The sequence below is a fragment of the Labeo rohita genome, chromosome 22 (assembly GCF_022985175.1).
Source record: "Labeo rohita strain BAU-BD-2019 chromosome 22, IGBB_LRoh.1.0, whole genome shotgun sequence".
NCBI lineage: Eukaryota > Metazoa > Chordata > Actinopteri > Cypriniformes > Cyprinidae > Labeo > Labeo rohita.
Window position 1 is genome coordinate 21,184,807 of NC_066890.1, and position 20,052 is coordinate 21,204,858.

At 31.1% G+C, this 20,052-nt stretch overlaps 1 protein-coding gene across 1 annotated transcript; it reads left to right on the forward strand.

Annotated features, from left to right (window-relative positions):
- The first annotated feature begins 122 nt into the window (after nt 1-122).
- Nucleotides 123-14,656, forward strand: pdcd4b (programmed cell death 4b). The gene is made up of 12 exons (XM_051095678.1): nt 123-256; nt 698-784; nt 985-1,287; nt 3,827-3,921; nt 6,622-6,735; nt 6,859-7,080; nt 10,536-10,633; nt 10,711-10,828; nt 10,969-11,076; nt 11,150-11,260; nt 11,339-11,478; nt 13,973-14,656. The coding sequence occupies exons 2-12, from the start codon at nt 742-744 to the stop codon at nt 14,031-14,033; spliced, it is 1,413 nt and encodes a 470-aa protein (XP_050951635.1). The 5' UTR covers nt 123-256; nt 698-741; the 3' UTR covers nt 14,034-14,656.
- The last annotated feature ends 5,396 nt before the right edge of the window (nt 14,657-20,052 follow it).

The window sequence follows — 20,052 nt, forward strand, 5'->3', positions numbered from 1 at the left end:
TGACATCACTTCTGTTCCAGCGTCCATCGAAGGGTGGCGGAAAGTCACGATGTTAACCGAAGACCTCATAGAAAATACGAGAAAGGCAGGCTTGAGCTGAGCTCAATTTTCATTGGTCACTTTGTCATCCGCCTCTATTATTCTAACCAATCAGAGAGCTCGCAGGACGGCGTGACGCTATCGAGTTGCTGGGCAGAGAACACAAAATCAACATCAACGGAGCGTACGCTCGAACTTGGACTACGCGATAAAGCAGGTTAGTAGGATTTGCTTCTTGTCGACTCGAACAACTTATTTTGCGATATTTAAGACTTTTGGAAGGTTTATTTTAAACGCCGTGTCAAATAAAGACAAAAACGGCGTTCGTTCGTTGCTGGTCCCGAGGCTTTGTTTATGTTTATGTTGTGCTCGTGCACTTGCGCGTGCACATAACGCCATACATTGAACGCTTGCTCTACATCAAATTTTAAACACCACAATAACAGTAAATATAAAAAACGGAGTTTTTCTTAGCCAGAACACTTTATTTAGCAGACTGTAGGTTTCTGTTTGTAGGTAATGCGATCCATTCATTGTACCAGGCTTGTGTTGGAGCCAAATGGACGCTGCTGATTGGAGCAGCATGTTTTCATTTATTCATTTATTTGTGTCCCACAAAGAAATGGGCATTATTAACGCTAATATTTCTGCATTCTAGGTGCGAAGGCACATTTTATAGCTGTAAAACTTCATTTTCTAACCATGGCAACTGACTGTGAGGCATGGCTGAATGCAAACCCTGTTGGTAAGTTTAAGTTCAAGTAGATTTTATATCGCCATAAATGTTTTTAGGGCAGTATTTTGCCTTCCTATGTGGTATTTGATATCTGCCAAGGTCAAGCCTTGTTCAATCTCTTGTTTTTAAGGGTAGAAAAAACTTTTGAGCGTCAAACGTATATTTAGTCTGGTACTGCAGTTATTCACGAATGCTCTCGTCATCCACAGAGGCTGGAAATCTCAGCGATTCCTTTCCCTCCGGGGACGAGGACAACACCTTCACTGGAAATGTCAATAATGAGATCAACGGAAACTGGATATCGGCCCCCACCGGCAGCATCCACGAGGCAAGGCTCAAGGCCAAGGTGAAGAGACGTCTGAGGAAGAACTCCTCTAGGGACTCGGGCCGGGGCGACTCGCTGAGCGATAACGGCGAATCTGTCCGGTCTGCCGTTCCACCCACCAGCCCTAAGGGCAAACTGCTTAACAGGAAGTCGAGGATGGGCAAGGGACGGGGCCTGCCTAAGAAAGGTATTAGTGCTGTTTGATTCCTTGTCCAAGATTATAAAGACTGTAAATTCACATAAAACATCTTTTTCCTTCCAACGAGTCAAAAAGAACAAAGTAGTCACTTCCTGAGACACCGACACTAAATAGCACTAGGAAAAATAGACGAAGCCACTGAATATAATAATCTTCATATATAATAAATGACTTGCGCCTCAGAATGAGTAGACAAAACACAGTAAATGCAGTCATTGCAGGTGCCTGCTGTTGGGGAACAGTCGCTTAAGACGGTTCTGGGAGGCACTTATACAGAAATACTTGGATGACAGATTTTGCTCAGGCATTTCAGAATGACCATAACAATATTTCAGATACCGTGTGACAAAATAGGTTAGTCAGGCTAAGCCAACCAGTAGCACAAAGTCACGTGACTTTGTTGATGCACATGAAGGAATTTATTCAGCAAATGCATTTCCATCTCCCGTTATTCGCATTAACCCTTCGCACAAGTCAAATACCACCTCGAGAGCCTAAAATTTTTTTTTTTACAAATTAAGGGATTTTTTTTTATTATGTCATTCCCATCACTCGTTTCTGATGCGATACTTCAAAATATGCATAAAAACATATCACTATTCTCATAGAGTTAGAACAGTTAATAAGAATGTATAGTTATCGTTATAGTTAGATTGGATTCTAATTGGCTGTTAATGTTTTTATCGTTCATCAGCTACAAAAAATGTGATTCCATCTATATTGTTGTTCTGTGTTGTTGTCGTTATAGTTACAACGTGGACTTGATTCTAATAGAATTAGAACAATTATTAAAACTTAAGTTATCTGTTCCGTATGGAACGTTAACTATATTAGTGTCAACATTAATGAACAGTAACATTCTGTTAGTTTTATTGCTGCATGATGGATTCTGATTGGCTGTCAGCGTTTTACCATTTATTAGCTTGGAAAAAAAACATTCTGAAAGCGATTTCAACTGTCGTTCCAGTGTGTTACAGTCGTCGTTTGGACTTAAGGTCCTTGCCTATCCAATCCAATATTCTCATCTGAAATTTTCGCATGTTAAAAAATACATACGACCTCACATTGTGTCAATGGCATTTATACACTGTATCCGAAACTTCGTCCGACATTTAAAAAAAAAAAAAAAAAAGGTTTGGGTTCAATTTTCTGCATTTTTCTATTATTATAACTTTATCATTATAGTTACCACCCTTGGTGTAAATGGATTTTTATTAAGTGCTTTTCTTTTTGGAATTTTGATATTTTGATTCTGATTTGAATTTATAGTTCTGGAAATTCTAAAAGTTCTGGAAGGCTAGATTCATTTATATGAGCTTAGAGCACATTCAGTGTTGACATGGTTGTGTTCCAGCATCCACCACTTCATTTTAGCCAGTTACATGGTTAACAAACACAGGACTGACGCACTTCGGCAACCAAACTCCAACCACGTTTAAACATGCACTCATAACAGACGGTCACTCCTATTTATTCACTTGTTTGGCCAGCATTGGTTGGTCTGCTGTTGAGGGTTCATCGCCCCTGAGTGCAACAGACCTGAATTGATTTGGCAAAGTCTGGCTTGCAGAAACGTCCCAACTAGCATACTGTCTGTATGCTGAATACGTTTTAAAAAAAAAAAAAAAAAAAAAAAAAAAAAAAAAAAAACATTTTGACTTTACTCTTGGTCTAACAGTGATTGTTTTAACCACCAAGATGAGATCTGAAGATTTTGGTGGTGACCTTTTAACCTCCCCCATAATCCGCGAGATGACTTCATGGCACACTTCTCTTTTTGAATCCCTCAGCGATGGCATATGCAGTGCTGTTTGTGTTATATAACTGCTGGTTAAGTCAGCTTGAAGGGCAGGGCTGCAGTTCCTGTTAGCTTTTTTTTGGCCAGAAGCCTTCAGATGCAGACGTTGCAGTAAAAATGCCGTTGGTTTGGAAGAGCCACATGCAAGGTTGAATGCTCTGCTTCATACTTACAGGCCTGAAAAGTGGATTACAGCATGTTGACAATCTTCTTTGGGGGCTTTGCAGTCAGGCTAAGCAGAAGCCAGTCAGGTTGTTTTGCATTTAAATCAGGGATTACAAACTGGTGAAGACATACATTTAATTCAAATACATTTCATTTCAAGATATTTTGGAGATTGAACCAACACTGGACCCCACTGACTTCCATTCTATGGCCAAAAAAAATACCATTTCTCAAAAAAAATCTTCTTTTGATGTCTTCTGCTAGTTAGAGTTAGTTTCTGTTTCTCAGTACAGTATCAGTTTTGCACTTGTGGTCAGACCTCTGCACATATTGAGAGATGATGTCAGCAGCTGTGAATTAAAGGGCCCCGGCTCTGTTTAGGGAAATCGTTTTAGAGGGGACGACCCTGTGTGGTTAACATGACGGTGATAGGAACAGTGTGTACTTTCACTGGCCACTGCACAAAAACATGAGTTTTTGTTCTTCTTTCTGATCTCTTTTGATACAATATCACTTTTAAAGTTGTTTTGATAAGCTACTATTTATGTGTTTGGTTATTCTTAGGTGGGGCAGGGGGTAAAGGTGTATGGGGGACACCTGGAGAGGTTTATGATGAAGATGAAGTTGACGTTAAAGATCCCAACTACGATGCGGAGCAGGTAAGAGAACATCCAAGATGTAGATGAGGCTTTTTTCTTCATCAGATTTGGAGAAATGCAGCATTACATCACTTGCTCAATGGATGTGAATGGGTGCCGTCAGAATGAGAGTCCGGCTGATAAAACGGCTGATTAAAAACACAATCCACGCCACTCCAGTCCATCAGTTAACATCTTGTTAAGCAAAAGGTTAAATGTTTGTAAGAAACAAATCCATCATTAAGACGTTTTAACTGTCACTTCTGGCCAAAATAGGAGTCCAAAAGCCATAATAACGCTTCCTCCAGTGAAAAAGTCCATCTCCTGTTGTCTTCTCGTATCATAATCCACCCACATATTTGTTTTTTAGTGGTTTTCGACTGTTTTGTCTTGTAAATGGTGTTTAATCTGTGCATATTTCTCTCCTGATTCAGTCAGAAGCAACAACTTGAAGTTAAAAATGTCTTAATAATGAATTTATTTATTACAAACATGCAGCTTTTGTCTTCACAAGATGGTAATTGATGGACTGGAGTGGTGCGGATTATTGTTATATTTTTATCGCAGGGTTCGTAGAAATACTGTTTAATGAAATTCCAGGATTTTCGAAGACTTTTCAAGCACTACTGTTTTAATTTTCAAGGACAGATCTTACTTGTCAAACAGTATCTTCTCTTTTAAATTCTAAAAAACATTAAAAAACAAAATTGCAAAAATAAAGTGAAGCACATGTGAAATATTACTATTAAAGTACTACAAAGTATGATACACTTTTAGTATATTAAAACCTTTTTTTTTTTTTTTTTTTTTTTTTTAAGGAATGTATTTGTGTATACATTTTTTCTTTGTTTTATTTGTATAACTGTAGTGCCTTATTAGTTTGTTTTCTCCTGTTTAAGAAAAAATTGAAATTAATCAAGTGATTCGCTTACCTGCTTCAAAGTTCTGATTTAAATCAAATGATTCGCCATTCACAGTCCGAAGTCCTGATCTGAATAATGATTCACGAACCATTATTTTAGATCAGGACTCGAAGCGTGGATCGCATATTGCGAATCATTTGATTTTTCATCGGGACTTTAAATCTCGTATTACGAATCATTTGATTTAAATAATTTAATTCATGAAATGCTTCATGAACATGATCACCATCATTTCAGAGCGTGATTCGCAAATCATGTGACTTAGATCGGAACTTTGTCAGTCAGATCGCAGATCATTCGATTTAGATCAGGACTTCGAATCTCGTATCGAGAATCATTTGATTTGAATCATTCAATTTGCAAAATGATTCATGAACCCGTTCCACTCTAAATCAAATGATTCGCGATACATGATTAACGTACCATCATTTCAGATCAGGATTTGGAGCGCGGATCGTGAATCATTTCACTTAGGTCGGAACTTCGCGTATTGTGAATCATTTGATCTAGAGTAGGACTTAAAATTGTATATATTGCAAATCATTTGATTTGAATCATTCAATTCACAAAATGATTCACAAACCTGTTCCGATCTAAATCAAATGTTTCGCAATACACAAAGTTCCTGTCTAAATCAAATGATTCTTGATCCACGGTCATGATCTGAATAATGATTAACGAACTATCATTTCAGATCAGGATTCAAAGCTTGACTCATGAATCGTGAATCATTTGACTTAGAACGCGCATTGCCGATCACTTGATTTAGATTGGAACTTCAAATTGTGTATTGTAAATCAATTGATTTGAATCATTCAATTCGCAAAATGATTCACAAACCTGTGTAAATCAAATGATTTGCAATACAGAAAGGTCCGCTCTAAATCAAATGATTCCCGATCTATGCTCTTAAGTCCTGATCTGAATAATGATTAACGAACTATTATTACTTCGATCGGAACATCGTGTATCGCCAATCAGACCACGTGTCGTGAATCATTAGATTTAGATCGGGACTTCAAATGGTGTATCGTGATTCATTTGATTTGAATCATTCACTTCGCAAAATGATTCACGAACTCGTTCCGATCTAAATCATATGATTCGTGATGTACGCTCCAAAGTCTTAATCTAAATAATGATTAACGAACCATCGTTTCAGATCAGGACTCAGAGCACGGAACGCGAATCATTAGACTTTGATCGGAACATTTGGCGAATCATTAAATTTGTGAAATGATTCAATAAACCGCTCCAATATAAATCAAATGATTCACGATACGCAAAGTTGCACTGTAAATCAAATGATTCACGATTCGCGATTTGAAGTCCTGATCTGAAACAAATGATTCGCAATACACAATCTGACTGGAACGCTTCGAAATGGTGAATCATTTTGCGAAGCATTGGTTTAACTGATTCAGAAAAGCTCTGTTTCACCCATCACTATGTGCTTTTTAAAATCATGTCGAAATTCAAAATCGAAACCCTCTTTTAATTTAATCTGGCTTTTGTTAGTCACAAGTTTGAAGCAATCGGAGCAGTTCCAGCTAAATGACTCGGCTGATTTGACTCATCTGTTCCTGTTGCTGCATCTTCAGCTGTTTACATGACACTGTCAGTATACTTACGGCTTAGCTCTCTAGTTTTATGACATTAACTGAAATAAGAGGAAAAAGTATTATGTTTTGTGCAGAGGATTGAGGAAGTGATGTTATGCTACATTCCAACATCTGAATTTTCTATTCTATAAATCATGAAACTAGCACACAGTCCATCAAACTTTGTGTTTCTGCAGGAAAACTGCGTATATGAGACTGTCGTCCTCCCTCTGGACGAGGAGACGTTTGAGAAGACGGTCACCCCTATCGTTCAAGAGTACTTTGAGCACGGGGATGCTAATGAAGTGGCGGTGAGATTTCTAACGGCTTTTGCCCTTTCATATCTAATCAGCGTCCTGTGCGTGTCTGAGTAAACAAACCTGAGGAACGCTGCATTATCACTATCATCAGAACATCTCGCTCTGTTCCCTCAGGAATTGCTTGCTGAGCTGAACCTGGGCAGCATGCGTGGCGACGTGCCCATGCTAGCTGTATCGCTAGCACTGGAGGCCAAAGCCAGCCACAGGGAGCTGACGTCAAGGCTGCTGAGCGAGCTCTGTGGGCGGGTGCTTAAAGCCACCGACGTGGAGGCCTCCTTCCACAAATTGCTTAAAGAGCTGCCCGACCTGGTGCTGGACACACCTGGGGCTCCGCAGGTAACTTGCTAGAGCTAGTGTATGTGATGCCTTTAACCGTGCATATTAGACAAACACACATATATATATTTATGTACATATATACATGCATATATTTATGCGTGTGTTTGTGTGTATATATAAATTAATTTACACATTACAAATTATTTTAATTATTTTATTATCTTTTTCCTTTTTTATTTAGTTGTGAAAGCCTTAGATTCATTTTGTTGAATTTTACTGTTAATGTTTTCAGTTCCTGTTTTGGACCCTGTGGGGGAAAAACGAAAACAAAAATGATAATTTAATATTCAAAGTATTTCTTGATATTTTCAGTTGCAGTTGACTGCAGATGGTTTTATATATATATATATATATATACTATATAATATACTAGTTCATTTTAGTATATGTCAGTATTTGTAATATACTACTGTATTTATATATTAGTACTATAGAATTAATCAGAGAGATTTATTACTGTATAAAACAATTGCTTATTAAATTATTATCTTCTATAATATCATATATTGTTTTATTATATTTATGACAATATGATCAGAAAATGGATAAGGATCAACTCAAATTTTTGTAAATATTTAAGATCAATATAGAATTATATATTATATATAACATATCTAATATATATTCACATACATATATAAATGTCTATCATTTGTCTATATAATAATTTACATGTTAATATAATATAACACATAATTGCATATTATAAATATTTTCAGATATTATATCTAATATATTAACACAGTAAAATATTTTTTATTATTATTTATTTATGTATTATTTATATAAATTATACTGTTATATATACAGTACAATATCTTATATTAACAGAGTTTTCTTTAGCAATTTTTAAAGCTTTCATTTGATATATAAATGCATCTAATTTACATATGTATATAGTACATATATAATTATATATATGCATTTATAAATGTCTAATTAATAAATGTATAATATAATTTAGATATTAATAAAGTTTAATTATTTGTATGTAAATGTATCTAATTGATGTGTGTATATTTAATACAACTTGGATATTAATCTATAATTACATATTATAAACATTTTAAATGTATTAACATAAAATATATAAACATATAATTACATATTCGAAATATATTTAATATCTAATTTATAAACATAAATGTATCAAATTTATAAATGTGTGTATAATATAAATGACAAATATATAATTATATATTATTTTTAATATATCTTATATATAATTGTATAATAAATATATACATTTTATAAATGTATAATATTGTTAAACACATTATAATATCTTATATTAGCATGTTGCAGTTTTTAAAGCTTAATTATAAGTAAATGTATCTAATGTGTATATAATATCATTTAGATATTACTTTTAATATATTATCTAATATATCAACATATAATAAATATATACGCAATTTATATACAGTATAATATCTTATATTAACATTTTTAATTAGCATTTTTTTAATATATAAATTTATAATTGATCTAAATTGTGTATATAATATAATTTAGATATTACATATATTATAAATATGAGATTGTAATAACATTATATTACAAAAACTTTTTTTTTTTTTTTAAGTATGTATTAAGTGGCATGAACGGAAGATAATTAAACTGTCAACCACAATTATTCGAGTGACGTTTATTCATGAGCCAAAGTTCACGATCATGAACCGCTTTAGTTGACGCGTAGGTTTATTTTTTGCACTGTAACATTTAGCACCGTTTCCGCTGTGCTGCATGTTTACTTTGCTGAAAGCGCGTTTGGTAAGCCGCGGTTAACAATGAGCGCTCTGTGGTCGGAGTGTGTCTGGTGGTGCAGATGAGCCAGTCAGAAGAGACTTTCAGCTGTTTCCTTTGGCTTCATCAAAACACCAGAGCTTGTGCTTTTGTCTGTCTGTGCGCAGAATGCTGGCTCAGCGCTGGGCCTCCAAACACACCGTCTGCTGTACAAACACATTTACTCAGGCCTGTCCCATCAGCCTTCACTCCAAACACCAGAGCAAATGTTGTTCCAGCAGCAGAATTTGGCAAACGCAGCCCTTTCCTGCCCTCAACAACCAATACAATCCGAATGCAAAGGGTGGACGTGCCAAAATGGCACGTGAACAAATATTGACCTCCGACTGCATTAGTATGAGCTGATGTGTTTTCTGCATTATTTGACTGTGAGTTTCCTCCAGCTGCGCACACAACCACACTGTTTACAGTGGGACACGCACAGATACAACGGCATTTAAACAATGTCACGATAAGGAACTTGAGGTGCTTTTTTTTATGCTGTTCAAGTGAAATTCTGCTGTGTTAAATGATTCAGTTCCTTTTTGTGTGCCATGAGGGGTTTTTGTGAGAGTAAACAAGAAATATGGAAATGCTCTTAGAATGAGTGTTTTTAGCTGGAAATATTTCTCTTTTTTTCTAAATAACATTGCAAATTGAAAATGAAACAAGAAATAATTAATATTCAAATTTGAAATATTTATCTGAGGAAAATACACACACACACACACACAAATCAATGACTAATTTTACTAATATAATATATAATTTTTGTACCAAATTTTATTTTATTATTTTTATTTTGTACCATATTTTATGTGATTGGAAAATGAGTCAAGATTAAATTAATAATTATTTGTTAAATAATTTTTGTGTTATTCAGGACAGTGTGATTGGAAAATCCAGCAAAAGTTGCCAAGTAGTTCTAAAAAATATAATATGAAAAATAAATATAAAAATATTATTATATTTAAAAAAAAAAAAAAAACTGTTATATTTCGTACTTTTATTATTTGTCAAAGTTCTCAAATCGACTATTCATGTAGGCCTGTTTTAATTACAAATTATTTAATTTACTTTTTTGTGTGATAAAGAAATATGGAAATTATTTCAGATCATTACATGAAAAATATATATTTTTAAATCATGACATTGAATTGTAAATGGACCAAAAAATTATACATTTTAATATTATATAATTGTTGTACCAAATTGTATTATGACAGTGTGATGGAAAATGAACCATAAATATTTATAAAGATTAGAATATTATGAAACTCTATTATTATTATTATTATTATTATTATGTTAATTATTAATTTATAATTTGTTGTTAAATTATTTCTATTTTATTTAGGACAGTGTAATTTGACAATGCACAAAAAAGTCGGCAAATAATTGGTAAAAAAAAAAAAAAAAAAGTGATATATAAGTAATATAAAAATATCTGTGTATATTTCAAGATTAAAGTTGATGAGGCTTTTGTACATATGTTCAATATTATGAAACAATACATTAATAATAATAATAATAACAATTATAATTTAATATAAAATGTTCAATAATTAAAATATTTTTTTCTTTAATATTTTCTATGGAAAAGTTTTCAGCGGAAAGCTCCCAGAATAAGTCATCTTCAGCTGTAAATGTTGACTTCTGTCTTACAGATGCTTGGCCAGTTCATCGCCCGAGCCGTCGCAGACGACATCCTCCCGAAAAGCTTCATAGACGGCTACAAAGGACGAGTAGACTGTGAATATGCCAGGTATTGAATGTTTTCCTCTTCTTTCCTCGTGTGTGTTTTGACTGCGGGTTTGACGTCAGTTTGTGTCATTCGATCAGAGCGGCTCTGGACCGCGCGGCCGTGCTGCTGAGAATGAGCCGATGGACGGGCCTTCGCATCGACAGTCTCTGGGGTTCGGGCGGCGGCCAGAGACCCGTCAATCAACTCATCAAAGAGGCAAGGACACACCCGTTCATCGCCTACGGCGTTACATAACATCCTTTGTTGTATGAGCTGCAAGATTTTACAGCATATTAAGCATCAATAATGGCATTGCATAATGGTTGTTGTTGTTGTTGTTGTTGTTGTTGTTGCAGGTTAACCTCCTGCTGAAGGAGTATCTGTTATCAGGTGACACGGTGGAGGCCGAGCGCTGCTTGAGGGAACTGGAAGTCCCACATTTCCATCATGAGTTTGTTTACGAGGTAATAACGACAACAAAACAGACATTTCAGTGGAACGCTTGTGGCTGGTTATTAATACTGTATATTTTTTCAGGCTGTTATCATGGTTTTGGAGTCTAAAGGCGAGCGAACGCTTCAAATGATCCTGCAGTTGCTGAAGTCTCTCTGCGCCTCCACGGTCATCACCGTGGATCAGTTGAGACGGGTATGGCGCCACCTGCTGGTCACTTTGAATCACTGCAGCTTTCAAAGCACATCTTGAGTGAATGCTCTCCGTTTGCAGGGATTTGAGCGGGTGTATCTGGACATGGCAGATCTCAGTATTGACGTGCCGTGTGCGTATTCGCTCCTGGAGCAGTTCGTGGAGCAGAGCTTTAACGCCGGATTCATTGATAAAAAACTCAGAGACCTCTGTCCTTGTCGGTGAGTGAGGTGTTTTTTTTTTTAAGTAGTGATGTATAAGAGGTATTATTTGTTGTTGTTGTTACATCAAAATTGTTTTTATGTACCTAAATAAACTTGGTTTTCATTGTTGTCTTTCTTTGAATAATATATAAACATTATTATTATTATTATTATTATTATTATTACTACTACAACTACTACATAATACATTTTGTCATTACCTAAATGAACTGACTAATTGTTTTAATTTATCATGAAAAGTAGTCATGTAAAACTTATTACTATAATTCTTATTACTACATACAACTATAATAATAATAATAATAATAATGCCATTTATATAATAATAACAGTACTAGTAGTTGTTGTTGTTGTTATTATTATTATTATTATTATTATTATATCAAAATACATATTTAGGAAAAGCAGTAATGTATAAAATTCAGTATTTTTTTATCTTTAGTATTACAGGGCTCGACAATAAGGAGTGCCTGATGGCCACTGCTGCGTCGTCATGAAAGTTTATCATTTGCTCGTGTTTATAAGCCTTTTTAATCTAAAATTTTAAGCGATCACAGAGAGACACGTCTCTGACGGACAAATAGCCTACAAAATTGTTAAATTACTCATCTTGACAATGCGTGAAATATTTTAAATATTATCCTAAATATTGAAATGGGGTTTATATGAATGTATCTCTGAGGGGAACTGAATGTTTTTATTTGAACTGCATCTTTTTATTTGTAATAAAATATTAATAATCATAAACAAATTTTTAGGCTAGTAGGTTTAGGTGTGGTATCCAAATTGGAAACGAGAATAGTACCATTTAATTGGTATGTGACATTTTGGTGTCTCATAAGCTTATTAAAATAAAAGATAACATGAGTCAAAAACTATGAAACAATGAAAAAAAAACAAAAAAACAATGATAACAGCAACTCATTTATTTATTTATTTATTTATTTATTAGGGCCAGTGAAAATTTTGACCAGGTGAAGTAAAAATTTGAACCACTGGCCCAATTGGGCCAGTAGAAAAAATCCTTAGCACTGAGACCTGTTTTTTATTATTATTATTATTATTATTATTATTATTATTATTATTATTATTACATAATGGATTATTGTTGGTATACATTAACATAATGGTAATAAACATTATTATATTTCAATTTTTTTTAATTATTATGCATAGTAATGCATAAACGTTGTTAATATAGAATGACATAATATACAAATGTATCATAACATAAAATTATTATACATCAAAACTGCCATGTATCCTAATTAAATTATTGATTGTTGTCATATTTATTATGAATATTAGTTGTGTATAACATTTTGCATTTTTTGTTGTTTTTTTATTATTATTATTATTATTATTAGACAATAGATCATTGTAATACATTAAAATTTTTTGTCATTTTCATTGTGATTTATTATGAAAAGTAGTCATATATAAACAGTATTTATTGCTATTATTGTTATTTATATACCATAATAATAATAATATTAATAATAATAATAATAACAATTGTTGTTTACTATTGTTTAATATATAGAAATATATATTTGGAAAAATAAAGTCATGCAGATAGTCATAAAAATTAGGTATTTTTTATTATTATTATTATTATTATTATTATTATTATATAGAAATGTATTTAGAAAAAGTAGTCATATAAACATTAGGTGTTTATTATTATTTATTATATAGAAATATATAGAAAAATAAAGTCATGCAGATAGTCATATAAAAATTAGGTATTTATTATTATTATTATTATTATTATTATTATTTGTACTAAAATACAAATGTGTATAAAATTATTATACATCAAAATTATTTCTCATGTACCCAAATTGACTTTTTTTTTTGTCATTTATTCCAAATAGTATTCATGTATAACAATTATTTATTTATATATTATTTTATTATTATTATTATTATATTATAATGGATTGTTGTACACATAACATTACCCAAATTAACAGTTTTATTGTCATATTTATTATAAAAAGTACTCATAAACATTATTTGTATTTATTATTATTACTATTATTATTAATGCGTGTAAAATTACATCAAAATTATTTATGTATCCAAAGCACTTACTGTTTTCATTGTCATATTTATTATAAACAGTAGTAATGTGTAAACAATTTATATATTTGATAGAATTATTACATAGTTTATTATTAGTACTATTACATATACAGATATAATAACAATATTAATAATAATAAATAAAATGGTAATTTAAACAAATCATTTAGCATATTAATGTTTTTTTCTTTGCCATATTTATGTATATCAGTAATGTATAAACGCATTTTGTATACTTATTACATAAAATCAGTGTATGAATTATAATAACAATAATAATGTTAATGTTAATATTTTTAATAATAATAATAATAATAATTATTATTATTATTATTATTATTATGTGTGATAATGTTGTTACCCAAATGAACTTACTAATTGTGTTTGTTTGTGTGTTTGTCAGGGGCCGTAAGAGGTTCATCAGTGAAGGAGACGGCGGGCGCCTCAAACTCGAGGGCTACTGAGTTCGGGAGTCCCGCGAGCCATTTCTGTGGCAGCTGCTCCGGTCGTGACGTTCACTGGAGCTTTGTATTTCTTTAAGTTGCTTGTATTTGTCATGAAGGTTTCAGTACTAAAACTTCTCCTCCTGTCAGAACGCAATGGGACCGCAGGGCCAGGCACTTTCAAATCTGAAGGAGACGTAAATCCCCCCACGATCCTTCTGATGTGACTTATATAAGCTAATCCTGAAAGTGCCACACGTATGACTTAGTCATTCCATGTTTTGTATTCCTGAGTTCACTGCCACTCCTGTTCTCCAGTCAGCAGTGTTTGTAGAGACTTGCAGATTTGTGTACATAGCTTTATAAGCAGAGGGAACGTGTAAGTTCAGAGCTCTTTCTCCTCCTGGGCTGCTTTTGTATACTGTGCTCCGCTTTATTTTCCCTTTATTTGACTTTTCAAAGATGTCGTTTCCGACGGACAAAACTGAGCAACGCACAGCAGCTGGGATCATTTCACTGAGGGTGTCCAGAACATTTATTTTTATATTTCAGTAGACTGGTGGATGTGAAATGTACCTAACTTACTTGCTCTTTGTTTAAAATGGTTGATGAATAAATAATAAAATGTTGTTGTCATCACTGATTACTGGTGTTGATTTGGAGGCTGTTTTTTTTTTTTTTTTTTTTTTTTTAAAGATAGGTAGAAAGGATAAAAAAAAAAATGCATGATGTGTGAAGATAGTGCAAGATGAGCATTTGTGCTTAAAAATTATATTAATGTTAATTTTTTTTTAAGGAAATGACCAATCGATTTGCTAGACAAGACCTTTATTCCTCAGCTGGGATCGTGTAGAGCCCTGTGAAGCTGCTTTGAAACTACAATTTGGACCTTCAACCTGTTGATCCCCATTGAAGTTCACTATATGGAGAAAAATGCTGAAGTGTTTTCCTCAAAAACCTTAATTTCTTTTCGACTGAAGAAAGAAAGACATGAACATCTTGGATGACATGGGGGTGAGTAAATTATCAGGAAATTTTTATTCTAGAACTAAACTAATCGTTTAAGAAATTGAATTCTTTTTTTTTTTTTTTTAAACCAAAATAAATAGCAAAAAGTAATTTAATAAAATATTTGATATTTAGTTATTTAGCTTTTGGAGTGAAATACAATTCAGGCATTTCCTGAAATTTACCAGACTTGGTGGACGATAGACAACGCAAAGTCAAATGAATATTAAAATATTAAAATTAAATATTATTATTTTTAAATGATTTTTTTTTATTAATATGTACTTAATATTCACATCATATTGAAAACCGTAAATGTTTAGAATCCATAATCTCAAAAAGTTGCAATGTAACATTGCATTTATTGGATCAAAAATACAGTAAAGTCAGTAGAAATGTGAAATATTATTACAATTTAAAATATTAATTTTCTATTTTAATAAATTTGAAAATATATAAACTATGCTTATAGTTATTTTATTGTTGGTTTTGAACACCTCTTGATTATGCTTCACTTTTAATTACATTTGACCTTTTTAATTTATATTATCATTATTTAATTTATTTTATGGTATCTTTTTTTTTATGGCAATATATTTTTTTTAAACAAATAATTAATCAATTAATTAATTACTGTTAATTACATTTGAATTTATTTAATTTATTTATATTTCTTTATCATTAATTTAATAAATTAATTTATTATAATACTTTATTTTTGGCATAATGTATTTTTTATTTATATTATTAATTTAATTTATTTATTATATATTTAATTTATTTTTATGGCATAATTACATAAAACAATATTTTATTTTGAACATCTTGATTATATTTCACTTAATTACATTTTATTTTATTTTTTTATTTATATTTATTTATCATTAATTGAATTAATTATTTCAATATTTAATTTATTTTTATGGCATAATTTATTTTTAGATGATAATATAGTTTGTTTTTTATGGTTATAGATACTTTATTGTTGGTTCCGAACACAATCTTGATTATTTTAATTACATTTAAAATTTTTATTTATATTTATTAATTTAATAAATATATTTATTATTTATACATTTAATTTATTTTATGGCATAATTTATTTTTATGGTTATTATTTTATTGTTGTTTTTGATTATATTTTACTTTTAATACATTATTTTTATATTTATCAATAATGAAGGAAGGAATTTATTTTTATATAATACATTTTTATGATTTTTGTTGTTGATTTTGAGCACATCTTGATTATATTTCACTTTTAATTATGTTTTAATTCTTTATTGTTTTTATTTATTTATCATTAATTACTTGTATATTTTATTTAATGGCATAATTTATTTTTTATATAATTTATTTTTATGATTACAATTATTTTATTGTTGGCTTTGAACACATCTTGATTATAATTCAATTCAAAATTATTATGGTTGTTTTTATTCTTTAGTTGTTGGGTTTTTAACACACATTGGTCTTTTTACACTTCAAACTCAAAAGAGAATAATAACAAGAAATGTTATTTCACATAAAACAAGCTTAATTCTTTATTTATTTACCTTTCTTATTTATGTTGTTATGGTTATAATTTATTTTTATGCCAAAGCTGAATTTCTAGCAGCCATGTTTTTGTGATTTATGATTCTTTGATGAATAAAAAATGTAAAGAAAAGCATTATTTATAACATTATAAATGCCTCAGCTATAATTTCTGATCTATTAAATGCATTCTTGCAGAATAAAAGTATACATTCCTTCCAAAAAAAAAAAAAAAGACGTGGTTTTGAAGATAAATAGATATTTAAATATGACATTTACAAAGTGAAAAGTACTAGACAGGAATGTAAAGACCTGTGCATAATCCCAAACTCATGCACAAACTAGCTGCCATTTAATTTGACCAAAGCCTACATTTACAGTGACTTATAGTTTTGTATACGTTTTTAAAAAAAATAATTTGAAAATACAGCTATTGAAACCATGCAACAGAGCTGCAACTGTTACAAATGATCTTTCTGGCATCTGAAACTGAACTAAATAATCATTCATGTGCGGCCTTATGAACTAAAGCATACATGAACTCCTGCATAAATATCGTTTCTACCAAAAGAGCAAACAAAAAATGAAAACCTTTCATCTGAAAGTTGACCTATGACTGACTATACTAAAAGTGATATGTGCTGATATTAGGTTGTGATGGAAGTGTGTACTTCATCTCTCGTAAGTGTACCCTACTCTGCTTTCTCAGGCTGTTGCTGCTCCTTTAAAGCCAGTTCTTGTTGTTTGATGAGCTCCTGAGCTTCCTGCTGCATCTTCTCCAGTTTCTCAAGCGTCACTGACTTCAGAGGCAGGAGTTTGGGTTTGCACAAGACCATGGTGGGAACGTCCTCCATGGAAAGCTGACCTGCATGGATGAAACACATGGCTGACTGACAAACCCACATGCGCCGGGTGTTTACAGCAGCAAAATACGGACTAAAGTTCAGCTGTGGATTCCAGTGCGGCGGTTGTTTTGGTTGTCACGTGGGACGTCTTTCGACTCAGTCTGTATAAGGGTGAGATGTCGAAAGCTGCGCACCAGACAAAAATGCAAGTCTGCTGAACAAAACACAACAACAACAGTGGGGAAAAAACCTCACCTTGTTTGGGCAGAACCTCTCTGAACATTGACTTCACTTCAGGCATTGTGCTTCAGGAAGAAACCTGTTAATATAATGCAAATAATACATAAATAATCAATAAATAATCACAAAAAATTTAATAATACATACATATATATATATATATATATATATATATATATATATATTTAAATACTTAAATGTCTTAAATGTCTATAAATGAAAAGTAAAACAATCAAATATGTATATTTAGTCATACACGACATATTTAACAACATACAGACGCATAAATCTTAATTCACACATAAAATCCTTAGAAACACATTTCTTTCTTTCAGCTCTGAGGTGAAATATGACAGAAATGTCTTCGTGAGATTCACCTGATTAACTTTATATTACAGGAGCATCAGTTGTTCGTGTTTCTATTTGCTTCTTGACTCACGACAGGCCGAAGGAGGATAGACGTTACTGTTGACAAGCGACGGTTGGCTTACTGTACGTTTAACTGAAATATTTGACTGTAAATATACGTAAAAAGCCTATAGTATGGTTGGGTTCGTGGATTTACCGTTTATCGCATCAGCTGCTGTTGTACGCACTTCCGCTTCAGCTGCTTCTGCTCGCAGGATCTTCCGCTGCTGCCGCCTGCCGACACTGATGTGCCGTTAGCACACGACCCTGAATGTTTTGGCTGATGTGGGTGGTAATCGTTCTTGTATGGTTTGTTATTTTGGTATTATCAGTAAATATTGCGTTGATAAAGCGAACTGTCTGAAAGTCAGACCTGTGGCTGTTCGAATTTGCCATGGAAACGTGTGCAGTACATTAAGGTCTTTGTTTTGCTTCACTAAATCTACCATTTTATTTATTTTTTTATTTTTTTCATTTTTTTTATTATTATTATTATTATTATTATTATTATTATTATTATTATTATTATTATTATTATGGTTATTATTGTTTTTTTTGTTTGTTTTTTTTTTTTGGTGGTGGTGGTGGTTATTAACACATATTGGTCATTTTTCACTCCACAATCAAAAGAGAATAATCATGAGAAATGCTATTTTACATAAACCTATTTCTAGATATTTATTTATTTATTTATTTATATTGCTGTTGTTATGGTTATTGTTATTATTTTATTGCTATTTTATTGTTATATTTTGAAAACATCTTTTTTTTACCACTATATTTTATTATTATTATTTTTTACCACTATATTTTATTATTTATAAGCTTGACGTTTCTATTATTTATTTATTCTGTGGTGAAAAACAAGCTTTTTCTTGCTATTTAAAGTTTATATTTCATAATTCTGACTTTTCACATCATTCACATTTCTGACATTTTTTAAATCTTAATCCAAAAAATTATTATTATTATTATTATTATTATTATTATTTATTGCTGTTGTTTTATTGTTGGTTTTTAACACATATTGGTCATTTTTTAACTCCAAAATCAAACGAGAATAGTAATTAGAATTTTTTTTCCTTATAAAACACGCCTACTTCTAGACATTTATTTATTTATTTATTTATTTATTGCTGTTGTTATGGTTATTGTTGTTATTTTATTGTTGGGTTTATACACATCTGGGTTATATTTCACTCCAAAATTATTATTCTTAATAATAATAATAATAATTATTATTATTATTATTATTATTATTATTATTATTATTATTATAATTATAATAATAACATAGTCATTATTCTTATTTTACTGCTAGCTTTAAGACATTGGTAATTTTTTACATCAAAATAAAAATAAAAAAATAGAAATGTTATTTTACATAAAATACGCCTATTTACCATTATCATGGCAATTATTATTGTTGTTGTTGTTGTTGTTATTATTATTATTGTTATTGTTATTATTATTATTATTATTATTATTATTATTGTTAGTAATTAACACATATTGGTAATTTTTCACTCCAAAATCAAACGAGAATAATAATTAGATTTTTTTTTTTTCCTTGTAAAACACGCCTACTTCTAGACATTTATTTATTTATTTATTTATTTATTGCTATCGTTATGGTTATTGTTGTTATTTTATTGTTGGGTTTATACACATCTGGGTTATATTTCACTCCAAAATTATTATTCTTAATAATAACATAGTTATTATTCTTATTTTACTGCTAGGTTTTAAGACATATTGGTAATTTTTCACTCCAAAATTAAAACAAAAATAGAAATGTTATTTTACATACAATGTGCCTACTTACTATTATCATGACAATTATTATTATTATTATTATTATTATTATTATTATTATTTTATTGTTGGTTATTAACACATACTAGTCATTTTTCACTCCAAAATCAAAAGAGAATAATCATGAGAAATTTTATTTTACATAAAACACACCTACTTCTAGACATTTATTTATTTTTATTATTATT